Here is a 12,696-nt window from a genome sequence, read left to right on the forward strand (position 1 = left end):
CAACTGCATGGTGGCCTTCATCTCTATCCACTTTACACAGACTCCATAAAGAAGAACTTGAGTCTCTGCAGGTACCCTGAACTGCTCCTGGGGAGCTCCGCTGCGCAGCTTTACAAGGGTTTGCAAGGAAGGTGATGGGCAGACTGATGCTGAGAGTGGTGACTCACGAAACAGGAAAGACCTCATAAATGTGAGGGATACGGGTGCTGGCCGTGGTACATCAGTCTGGCCCAGCTCAAGTGTTCTGAGCAGAACTGCCACACCAGCTGGTAACAACTTTAGCTGTAACCAGGAATAAAAGTAACAGCACAAACTTTTCTGATGATGTCTGTAAATGCATCAGCCTTTGCAAAGGCAGTTGAGACTAAGCCCAGCATCTTCTCTCCCTTTTTGCTGGCAACAGAGTTTATAAAGTCATTGTAAGAAGATGAAATAACTCAGCTACTTCCAGATGAACAATAATAATAAATTCTACCCTTGCTTATCCAGGACTTTGATCTGTAGATCTCAAAGCACTTTGAGAAGCCATTTTGGCAAAAGGAGCGAAACAAAACCCATCAAAGTTAATGGAAAAAGTCCATTGAATTAAATGTGCTGAGGATCAAGACTGTGAATCCTTTCTGATGACTGTGCATAGAAGAAGCAGAAGAATTGAGAAATTTTCCATTCTTCAGAGATGAAAGAAAAAGTAACTGCCTGCAGATGAAGAGAAAAATCCCTTTAGGCTGGAAAATGCTCCCTGAGGTTTTCCTACATTCAGTAGTCTACAGACATTGGATGTTTCTCACCTCAAAAAGAGTCGTGAACTAGTCTAGCTGTTTTTGCTAGTAGCTCATATTTAAGAGGGGAACTGAGCACTCTATTGGCAACTGGTGGACTGTGCAGCATTATTCTGCAGGAGAAGTAAGTTTCTGCAACCCCAGCTAGCCCAGATGTTCCTGCTCTAGACCTGAGCACTTCAGAGTAGATCTTCAGAGATTTCAATCTTACTAAAGTGTGTGCTGTAACAACATCCCCCAGCAACAAATTCCATGTTAGATAATTTCCGTTCATCCTTTTAAGATTTATATTCTTTTATAATCATTGTGAGTTCCCTGTGTTGCACAGCAGTGAGAGCAGTGCCCTCCTAGTGACCATTCATAAACAGAATGTGTTCTTTTCAGTCTCTTTTCAAAACAAATACAATCTCAACCTGTTATGCAATCCTCTTGCTATGCTGAAGGTTCTGTGGCCAGTTTGAAAAAAGTAGTAAGGCTGAAAGAACAAAGATTCTGTAGTCCATTAAACTAAATATTTTACTGGAGGTGTGTGTGTAAGGAAAACCCCCCTGACTTTCTGCCTGCCGCTGTCTGGCCCAGCACAGCATTCCAGTTTCTTCCCAAAAGAGGAGTAATAGGAGCAGGTGTCTGCCAAGGACAATGATGAGCTACCTGTTTTCACTGGGCTCTGAAAAAGGTTAAAGGATGAGGTGAGTGTAGTTACTGGCCATGGGCTCCAAGTGGCTCACAGTGCTACTTTTCCCTAAGCCAGACTCCTCGTTTTTACCCTGCCACACGAGAACCCAACAGAATACTCTGACATTCAAGTTTCAAAGATTCCCAGAAGTTAAAGAGCCCAACACAGCTCAATCTTCTTCATCCAGAGCAGGAGCAGGGCCAAAACAACAGAGTAACATCCACCTGAAGTCAGCAGACAACACCTGCTCTGCTATTGTGTACTTTCACCAGTGTTACACCAGAAGATCAAAAGGGTACCTGGACTGTAAAGGGTTCAGTATGAGACAACTGTCTCCACTGAAGCACATGAAGATATTCAGAGTAAGGAAGCAGTGCCTTACACACAGCAAGACTGTCTGAAATGCTGCTCACACTAATGGTTCTGGGAACACACTGTTCATTACAAAGTACCTGCTTTGTTACTTTTAAGATGGCACTTGGAGGCTGCAAACAGGATCAAGTCCCCTGTTTACAAGGCAATATACTTAATACTCCCTGGTCACAGAGAAATCAATGAACTCCCAGAGTACTCTCATCACTCGACTTTCCCACCTCATTTCCACATACCTCTCAGTTTAGCCAAGATCATAATCTACAGCTCTGAGTTATTTTCTGTCTACAATTCAAAGGAAGAAGTGTGAAAATAAGATAAAGTAACTAAAAAATCTAGTCAAATACTACTCCAACTCATATTCTATATGGAAAGAAACTTGCCTAACAGGAAAGATACAGTGTACCGAAGAAAACTCATAGAGTTTGACCATGTCACTTTATCTATCTTTTGAAAAACTTTCTAAAAGATAGGAATGGCAAGTAGCAGAGCAGTATTTCAGATCATCAGTTGCCTCTGCCTTATGATTCAACCAAAAACAAGGCAATCCTGAAACTGTCCTAGAAACAGTCAGATCCACAATATCCTCTTGCTTAGTGGGGGGAAGAAAACAGGTAGAATCAGAGATATGGCAATGGTTAAGGAACTTGAAAGGAGATCACACTCAAAAGTCAGTAAATATTATATTTAAAAAGGAATGACTCAACCATTCTTCCAGGAGTTTGAGAGCCAGCTTTGGAGACTCAATTCAATCACTAAATTGGAGGAGATTAATTTTAGTCTCCCCTGCCACCTCCACTGAAAAGATGGATGCTGGCAAGGCACCTACCTGTATTCTGGCAGATTTTGGACTGTAGTCCAGAAGCATCCAGAATCACTACTATTCTGCACCTTCCTAGGACACCAGACCCTGCTATGGCAGGGGGTAACAACAGCATTAATCTTTTCCAGGAAGTTACATTGTCTGTGTTGGAGTGGAGGGAATAAAGGAGGAAAGAGTCTCCAAAACAAGATAACAGCAGGAAGAGTTTCCAGAATGCGATCGTTACATATCACATGAAAATGCAAATGGGTGACAGGCAATGTCCTCATCTGTTCTTGCAGGAAGCATGAAGCAGGGCTGCACTATCATAGTAGTGCTGGAAGGCTCTGCCATGGAACACCAGACTTCCTTGGGCTGTACCTCAGCATCTAACCACACAACTTATCACCCTGTTCAGGATAATCCCTCCCTCTGATAAAGGGATATGGTGTATTCTGGGCCACAAATAAAACAACAAAGAAAGAAATTAAATTCATCCTGTTTATACATGGATGATGTGACGATCTGCCATACACTGGGCTGTTCCTCAGTGATTTCATACTGTGGGAAGATGAGAGTGAAGAACCTATACTTTGGTTTTTTTCAAAAGATCAATCCAAATACTGCAGAATGTTTGAAAAATATCCTTCTAATTCTCTGCACTACCACTCTCACAGTATCTATGATGAAGTACATACCAAGACACAAAGAACCTTCTGTCGTTTTAATGGGTTAAACTGTTAATTCAAAGGTTGATCTGTCTCCTTAGGAGGACAGTTTTAATTGCTTTAACTGCGTTGTTAGGGAAGATTTTTCGACCCAATTGCCCTGTCAATTGCAAAGGGAGTTATTCATAGACCTCTTAAAGGTCACAAATTGCTGTGGTTCTGTAACCTGTTTATCTCGTGCATAGTGGTCAGAATTGACCCAACTTCCAACACAGCCTACTGATTTAATATCAAAAATCATTATGGGTTGTAAATTAATCCACCACATGCAATCCTGAGAGGAATAACCTGTGTCGTGGGTGGACAAATTGGAGGCATAAACTAAGTAGCACTGGATTAACCTTTGCTTAAATGAACTGGCTATTTCATTTAGGCTGGCAGTGATGGCAGGGCAACAGGGCCAAAAATTGTTCCCTCAGAACAAAACCAAACCAAACCAAACCAAACCAAACCAAACCAAACAAAAAAAAAAAAAAAGGAAAAGAAAACAAACAAACAAACAACACCCCAGTTGGTTAAATAAGTCTCAAAAGAAGAAAAAGAGCTTGCAGAGCAAGGTGGAATCTTACCATTGATAGGCATCTGTGAGTCCTAATCTGTGAAATACAAAGAAAATCCCTTTTAAGTAAAGGAACAGAGTTATTTTGCACAAGCAGCACTTGCCTGGAAGAGCATGCTACAAGAAAAGGGAAAGCCTGGTGAACTATTGTATGAAGCATACATAAGAAGACAAGAATCCTGTTTTTTCTCTCTAAGGTTATGCTGGTTCTGCAGGAAATAGAATTTAAAGGTCTGAAGTATTTGGGCTTAACAAAACCAGATCCTGAGGACTCAAAATTGAGAAAAACCTGTGAAAGGAGGTGTGATTTACAAAAGACACACCCCATTTCTATCTTGAAATGCTTTCTATGACTTTCCTGACAAACAAGAAAGTCTGGCTTTGAACGCCACATGTATGTACCCTTCTCCTCCTTCTGAGGACTGTGAACTCAGATACTGGCAAAAAGTTTTGACTGAAAAAGTGCAGCAGGCAACATTGTACTTTACATGAGTTGAAGCATGCCTGCTTCAGAGAGCTTGGAAGCACAGGGAATATCATCATCCTACACTAATAACTGAGAATTAATGTTCTGGTAACTTTAATTGCCTGGTGCCTTTTGGATTCATTATGCTGAAGTAAATTTTGCTCTTCTCTCTGACTAAATCTATCTGTGTGAGCATGTGGCTGATTTAAGCAACAAATTAATTCCCAATGTGCAAATGGTGTTACTTTGGGATTAACCTTCCTCCAACATTGCTTTGCACCAGAGTATGACTGGCCCAAACAGAAGTGTTCAAGTGCTGGATGGGACTTTGCCCAACCTGATCTTATGGAAGGTGTCCCTGCCCATGGCAGCAGGGCTGGAACTAGATAGTCTTTAAGGTACCTTCCAACCCAAACCATTCTCTGATTCTACAAAATTTTTGAACAATCAGATAGGATCCAGAGAACAACTGCCTATGGAGAGTTACCCAATGTATAACATCAATTATTAACTAAAAAGCAGCTTTGATATTCTGACATTGAAGTTAGCCAAAAACTACCAAAAGTAACAAGATGCAGACTAAGGCAGCAGGGAAAGAGGAGCCCCCATAACACAGTACACGTCTTGAGCAGTTCCAGTGAAGCTTCCCATGAAACTATTAGCAAAGAGCCATATTCTCTGAAATCAGGCCAGTCACTGAGGCCAGCTGCATCACAACTGGCAAAGCTTCTGACCAAAAATGCAATTCCTCAGTTACACAACGTGATGACAAATAGATATCTAAGTTCTGTATATGTGACAAGTTCCACCTTCACAATCCACTTTCAGCCACAAAAATTGAAGAAAAGGATGAAGTATCCCACAGCAGACCCTGCCCCAGTTAGTTGCAGCAGAGCTGAGGCACTCTAGTGCCCTGGCCTCTTAGAACAAAGAAAACTTCTCTGATGAGATAAAACAGAGGCCGTTTGCACACCTGCGACAGAAACACAAGAACTTCTTCACCAGTTAGCAGTCATCTACTCAGATAAATAGATATCAAAAAGACAAAAGCAGGTTTCTTTTAAATACTATTAGCTGCCCTTCTGCTCCTCCTCTGTCTTGCCAACCACAAAGAGCTGCTGAAACACTCTCCTGCTCAGGCTAGTCTCCTGGCATCTGTGGATTTTCCATACCTCTGTAAGCGTGATTCAAGGAAGGGCAGTCGCTCCTCTCTCAAGCTGCCTCCACACAACTCCCCTACTCCTGGTACAAGGAGATCAACAGCTGCAACCTTCAAAGAAAGAAAACTAATTGAAGTTATGCCATATAGCCACACAGTGATTAGCAGAAGAAGTTAACACTGATGTTTTTTTGTAAAACCCTACTGTAATATTTCCAGAGTGCAGGACACTAGGTAAGGATTTGCACATACTTGAAAAGTCTTTTGTTGACTGGAGAAGGCTGGGAGGAAATTTTGCAAGGATAAACATCAGAAATTTACAGAAAACCTAAATGACAGCAGTGATGTCTCAGACTGAGGACATCTACTGCAAGTGGTTTGAACTGAATCTCACCAAGTACTCTGGTGACAACCTGTGGGGGGGTTATAAAGAACCCAACAGCAGCTCAGAAGACAGCAAAGACATGTGGGCAAACTTTCTGAAGCCTTGATTCCCTGCTCTGATGCTGTTGCTTGTGTTCAGCCCTATCTATCCCCATTCCTATAACCAGTTCTAATGGATATGGTAGCAATGGCACTCATCTGCCAGATCCAAGTGTTACCACTTAGGCAGTTAGGTTTGCACTGTCTATCTTCTCTGGTTTGTCTTCTAGAGTTATTTTTCTTATCCCAAAGCTGAAATGTTGCTAGAATCAAAGCCACTGAAGACATAGTTGGTGGTGTTGTTGCTCTTTTTAGCAGAAGCAATGCTTCAGGTTGTCTCAATTCAGTTGAGAAATCACAATTTCAAGGCATGAGACTTGATAAAGAGCTTATTTCTTCTGCCCATCTGCTATTTGAGCACTGCATGGATGCTACATTTGGATGACAAGAGAATCACAGACTAGTTGGAGCCATCCAATTCTATGCCTTTCACTTAATAGTACAGAAGTTTACCAGGAAAAGAAATAAACTATGGCAAACATGTCTTAAGGCAATTAAGCAAAAAGTTAACACTGTCCCACCCCCCGAATCTTCCTCCTCCTGTTGTTTCCGCTTTGGGTATTTTCTTCTACAACAGGAAAAAAATGGACAGGATCACCTGATGGTCACATCTTATCTTGAACTTCTGGAGGGCAGGCCTAGCAGACAGTATCTATCAGAAGGCCGAGACATGTTCCTAGACAAGGAAGTGGGGGAGGTGTGACCCATGGACTCACTGTGTGTTGAGGTCCATCTTCATTGTCCCGCATGTAGAAAGGTTTGAGGTCGTATGGGTAGTTAACCACAAACACAGGAACCTCCCCACAGTGCTTCACCAGGTACTTCTCATGTTCTGTTTGGAGGTCACAGCCCCACTGTAAGGACAGCAAAAGGGGGCTGGGAATCTGCTTGGGTGCCTCTTGCCCATGGCAAGAGACCCAGCAAAATCCCTGCTCAGAGAGATGTGCTTCTTTGAATAACATGAAACCAAGCAAAGCAACTTCTCATACAGGTTACTGGGAAGTAGACAGTTTCACAAGTTTTCAGGCAGAGCAAAGCATGTAAAATAATATGATTTAAGTTAACAGAACAGGGCCAGATTGTCCTTGCATCAAGCCCAAGCATCTGGTATCAAATTAGAAAACCTAAAACAAGCAAAAAAATTCCCAACCCCAAAAACCCCAAACCACACACTGCATATCTAAAGGAAAACAGGCACCTCTCCAAATCCAGCTTACTTGAACCAGAAAACCAGCCTTATTTCAGTATTATCTCTGGTGTATAGAAAGCAGCTTTCCTAGGCTAATTACTCTCTTCCCTGCTGTGTCCTGTTACATGCTACATTAATTCTCACTTAAGAAAACCTAGCACCCTATTAACCAATTCTTTGTTATCAGAAACCATGGTCATTTGCAATGCCCTTCACTTTCCCTTTTTTCCAGGGATGTTATAAATCCTGTGCCTTTTGACTTGAGACCCCAAGTCCGTTTATAGGACATGCAAAGAATATCGGGGGAATGGAAGGGGAAGAGGGGAACAGACCTCCCCCAGACTCTCTTTATACTAAAATATCCCAAGTTTGCTGTCTCAGATCCAGGTAGTACAGAGAAAAGATTTGAGGTTCTACACCCACTTTTGCACAGAGATGAGACAGTTACCCAACTGGCTATATGGGTGGCTTCAGCCAGAGTGTTATTTTCCTTGAAGTATCATAATGAGAGAATGATTAAACAATATAGACATAAAATGAGCACTGTCATAAATGCTGTCCCATACTGGAGTGGGTGCGTGTTTGAAATTGGGCAAAATATGATTTTTAGAAAACCATACTCTCATAGCTTTAGAAAGACTAGCATGTTACTCTTTTTCCCAGTCAACATCTATGCTTTGGAAAGACAAGGGATTCCCTTTACATACATGTAGATTACATGGCATTTTCATAAGGTATTGGTTTATTAATCCTTGTCAAGCTTTCAGTACTATCATCTTGTCTTTCCTTTTTTTGAGAACTATTACAGCAACGCTTTAGATAATTGCTACTGAATCTGCAACACTCTCAGCACTACTTACATTCAGGAAAGAGAAGTTCCTTTGCTAAAGCCTTCGTCCTTCAACTGCAATCTCATCACTTCCTTCCCTGCAAGTGTTACATGTTCTCCTGCTACACATCTCACCCTTTGTATTGCTCCCATTTCAACCTCAAAGGGCAAAAGTTACACTGGGTTTACAACCCAGCAAACAAAACACCCCAGGAGGCAGATAATCTGTGCAAAGTAACAACTCCTGTGGTATCAGAGAGAGAGAAAGAGAGAGAGAGAGAGAGAGAGAAAGGAGATTCTACAAAGTTCAGGCTCTGCATAGGGACAAACTAGCTGGCAACGACCTACCTCTGGCTTGAAAGTGAAAGTTTGAGGAGCTTGCTTCAAAATTTCCACTGCTTCACTGTAGGAAATTCTGCAAGAGGAAAAAAAAAAGTCTTTAAGATAACTATGAAAGGAACAACAAAGTTTTATGGCTAAGTGCCATGCTGGAAAATTAAGGAGGCATTTCCCCACCACCATGCCAACTTGTGTGTAATGTCAGACTTCCCAGCAATGCTTCTTTGGACAGAAACCAAAAAGCATTTAATATGGCAAGAATCGTATGTTTTCCTGTGCTTCAGCTACATGTAGTGCAGGAAGTGCTAAGCTCTCAACACTTCTGCATTATTGCAATATTGCATTTTAGTCAGTAGTGAGCTCTGCAGGGAATTGCTTCATAGAAATGGGTGGATTTTTTAAAAGAAAACAATATGTCCTCATAAGTATAGTTACAACAACATAGCTCTAGTCCAGGGTGTGTTAGGCAAAAATAACAGCCCAGGGTGCAAAGGGCTTGTAGCTCAAATGTTTCCACTTTACTTTGCAAAAACTATGAGATTTACATGCAGTAATGTTTCTCTGCTTCTCTGGCAGATTTGAAAGCAGATTCTCCACCAATTTCCACCAGCACAAAAGAATAGCATCATGGCAAAGCAAACAGAAAAAGTGCAGTGAACAATACTCCAGGTTTGGTAACTGGAAATCAAGACTCAGTGGAAGATAACATGGCAGCCAAGTTTTCCACATACCAAGCCAAATGTTGTGGACAGAGAGAAGAAAAGAATAACATGATCACAATAATTTCAACTTTGTATCACTGGCTAATCCAATTAAAAACCAAATTCCCTAAGGAGCACAAGCTCTTTACAACCCATTACAAGGTTTCACTAAAACAGGGAAGGCTTCTGGAGGAAATACCTCAAGAAGGAATATATTGCTCCACATGTTTGGGTTATGCAAGGCCACAGACCAAATGAGGTATATCACTGGCACAGGTTCAACACGTGTAACCAATGTGTGTAAGCCAGGAATGCCCCAGATTTGCCAGCAGCTGACAGAGAGAGAGAGAGACAGAGAGGGGGAAAGAGAAGATCTGTCTCTCTCTCCTTTTCTGTGGAGCATGGGACAAGCCCAGCACAATTTTGTCCTTTCAGGACTATCAGTTAGGTCCAAAAAGAGGACTGAAATGGGGAGATGGTGACTTCACTGAGGACTCCCATGGTGCTCCTGCAGGCAGAGGCAAAGGGATCCTTCATGATCCTGTTGCCCAGGTGTGGCTGCAGCTGCTTAACAAAATAGCCAGTGCTGGGATGAGCAGCACTACAATGTTCTGTGGGATTAGTGGAGAGTTCCACCATTTGAAGAGACAAGCAGGAGTGAGGAGGAGGTGGCACCCTCCGGTGCCAGTAAGGGAAACCCAAACCTTTCAGCTTTTTAACACAAAGAGAACTGGGATTATGAGCTACACAACCAATGGGAATAGAAATTCAATTGGGATTGTTAAATAGCATAAAACACTTTCATAAAAAGAGAGCCACTGGAGTGAAATTGTGAATGAAAGCACAGCATCAAAGCCAAAACGAAGCAGGACCGTGAGCAACCACTATGCAGGCACATGCTGGAAGGAGAATACATTTGAGGATCTTGTCCAGGGGAGCAAAAGCCAAAGACTAGCAGATTCAGGTGTCAGTCTCATGCAGAGCTGAAAGGGCATACCTGACAAACAGTAAAAGAAAACTGCAGCTCATGCTCTTTTGGAGACATTATGCTAACCCAGAAGACATTGAGTTGTGAAAGAAAAAGAACATAGGAAACTCTTTCCCCAAAAGCCCTCTGCAAGATCATTTTGAAATAGTACTTACATCATAAATTTGTGCTTCAGTATTTGTTCCAACCTGCCCTTGGTCAAAACAAGAAAAAACATAAACATGTAAAGCTACCCTTTAAGGTTCAAAGACAAATTCAGGAAAGTGACCTCCCTCTATATTGTAATTTGTAGGACTGCATTCTGATCTAGATACGGGTCAAAATCCACTCCTGGCCATTCAGTGCTAAAAGGCTACCCAATTATTGAAGCTGATGATTCAGAGGCTACCAGATGAAGAGAAAACTACAGTTCTACCATACCTACTACCAGCTACAGAAAGTTGTGTGTCCTCTCTCTGTTGGCTTGAACAATCACTTAAGCTCAAGCCGATATTTAGCTTTTCACAGTTTCTTAACACAGGACAACACAATAAAAAAAAAAATTGAAAAAAATTCAGTCTTCCTATAGCTAAGAACCCCCAAAACACATGACAGGATTGCAGTTCTTTCCTGTCACATGCATTACCTTCTGTGCAGGAGCTATGTATTTATGAAAAAGCTCAACATCACAAGGACATTTGGAGAGCACAGTGCTTGTCACTGTCTTGAAAAGATCTTCCATAACCTAATAGAGAAAAAAGGAATGCATGAAAAATAAACATTGCTTACGTGTCCCAGACTATAAATGAAACATGGTACACATCAGCCAAAGGGTACAGGAGTTTCTATCCTTCTGCCTGGCCAGACTGTGTAAGAGGGAAACACCTCATTAATGCTCCTAATTAGCAGGTTTGCTTAGTAGCTGAAGAGGACTGGAACCTTTATTTTTGTTATGGGTTTAGGGCTTCAATGTTGGCTGATGGAGTCAGTATCTTCAGTCAGGTATGTCCAGTGAAAAAAATCGCAGCCAAAATATTCAAGCAACAACCCTGGCTAGCCACAGACACGTTAGAACCATTTGTGGGTCCAGTCTCAGATTAATTCTTAGTGAGGCATCTGTCCTTTAATAAACAATTCCGGATTTATGCTTTGTTGTTAGAAAAGGCAAAACTGAAGGAAAGAGAATTAACATGCAGTGTGTAAAGCAAGCCCATCAAACAGTTCTCAGCTGGAGAGACTCTGCAGTAAGGGCAAAGTGAACATGTACAAGATGAGTAGAGAGCTAAAGTAAAGGACACATCAATGCAGGGATGTTTGAGAAACTAAAAAGATGTGGTTCCATTTCCCTAAACTAATGTGGATTAACTAAATGACATTATCATCCAATTTGGATATACTCATCCAGTAAAACGGGCTTCACTCATTAAGAAATTAAAATGCCATTAAAAGCCCCCACATGGGATGCTGCATTTTCATCAACCCGTTTTAAGAGTCACTTTCTCTTTTGGTTAAGCAAAGCAGACCATCCAAGACACTTGCTGTTGTGCAGACTAAGAGTTCCCATGGCTTCCTGTAGTCTTACACCAGCACAAAGCAGGTAGTTGACACCTGTGGTATCAACTGACCATCCCACCTCTTATTCAAAATCACCCTCCTATTCTCATTTTCTTTGTAAAAACAGAGCAATGCAGCTGGGGCTGCATGTCATCTCAGCCTGGGAAGGGACAAGGTTTTTCCTACAAAGCACATGTCAAAGTTCTGGCACATTCCTAGTTGGTTGTGGGTTTTTGGTTTTTTTTTCTTGTTTTTGTTTGTTTGTTTGGTTTTTGTGAGTGTAACAACTAATTCATTAATTGCAGAGTTGAGAGAACTGAAGTTTCCACTAATGATATATCTAGGTGAGTGGCAGCCCCTAGACACCACAAAGCCTGTGACTGTGGAAAGATGAACCTGTGGAAAGGTCAGCAGATCTCAAGAAGAAGCAGTTCCTTCCCACAAGGAACCAGACCTTACAGGGTAAGAGGAGCACAAGGCACAGAAACAAAGCAGCTGGGCTGCTGACATAGCCAAGATGAGATTTCAGGCATGTTGTACAAACTTGTGCTTAGATGAACATCCTTCACACCTGCTGAAGCACTGCTCTGTGCTGGTGAATAACCTCTGCATCCCACTAGCCTAGTAGAGCTGGTAAAGCACTCTATTTGGACTCCTCTGAGCCAAACTCAGACTCAAGACTCCTGCATCAACCTGGCCTCTCCTTTTAAAAAAAGGGAGGATGCAAATAAAGGAACAACATTATCATATGCAGATGAACAGTTTTATGCCTCCTGGTACTCAAACACAGAGGAAATGAAAAGCCAGCATTCCTGCTACTGAGTGGCAAATAACCAAAGAGTCAGCTTTGAACTTTCTTCAAAGTAGCTAGAAAAAGGCTTATGCAAATGAAATTAGAAAACTTCTTAGCAATTCATCTGGTTTCACCAGGCAGAGACGAAGGGATTTTACATTAAGCTTCCTCTTTCTAGAAAATGAAAGTATCATCTGGTTTTGGAAAGGCATGTTGTTTAATTAGCACTTTTTTTCCTCACTGCGATAAAGTAACAATTAGGTTCCCACAGCATTCAACATAAGCAGCTTCCTCTTGTGG

The 12,696-nt window shown here is 41.7% G+C and overlaps 1 protein-coding gene across 8 annotated transcripts in view; it reads right to left on the reverse strand.

The window, feature by feature from the left end:
• Positions 1-12,696, reverse strand: part of NARS2 (asparaginyl-tRNA synthetase 2, mitochondrial) — a 48,675-nt gene that overhangs the window by 2,527 nt on the left and 33,452 nt on the right. For 6 of the 8 annotated variants that reach the window (XM_053971780.1, XM_053971779.1, XM_053971783.1 and 3 more), the window contains 6 exons: positions 10,696-10,794; positions 10,226-10,263; positions 8,391-8,457; positions 6,741-6,878; positions 5,555-5,652; positions 3,927-3,953 (listed from right to left, as the gene is read on the reverse strand). In XM_053971780.1, the coding sequence (XP_053827755.1) occupies positions 3,927-3,953; positions 5,555-5,652; positions 6,741-6,878; positions 8,391-8,457; positions 10,226-10,263; positions 10,696-10,794 (467 nt within the window). The remainder of the gene's footprint in view (positions 1-3,926; positions 3,954-5,554; positions 5,653-6,740; positions 6,879-8,390; positions 8,458-10,225; positions 10,264-10,695; positions 10,795-12,696) is intronic. The other 2 variants (XM_053971781.1, XM_053971782.1) reach the window with 2 other exon arrangements.

This window comes from Vidua macroura, chromosome 2 (assembly GCF_024509145.1).
Source record: "Vidua macroura isolate BioBank_ID:100142 chromosome 2, ASM2450914v1, whole genome shotgun sequence".
Taxonomy (NCBI): domain Eukaryota; kingdom Metazoa; phylum Chordata; class Aves; order Passeriformes; family Viduidae; genus Vidua; species Vidua macroura.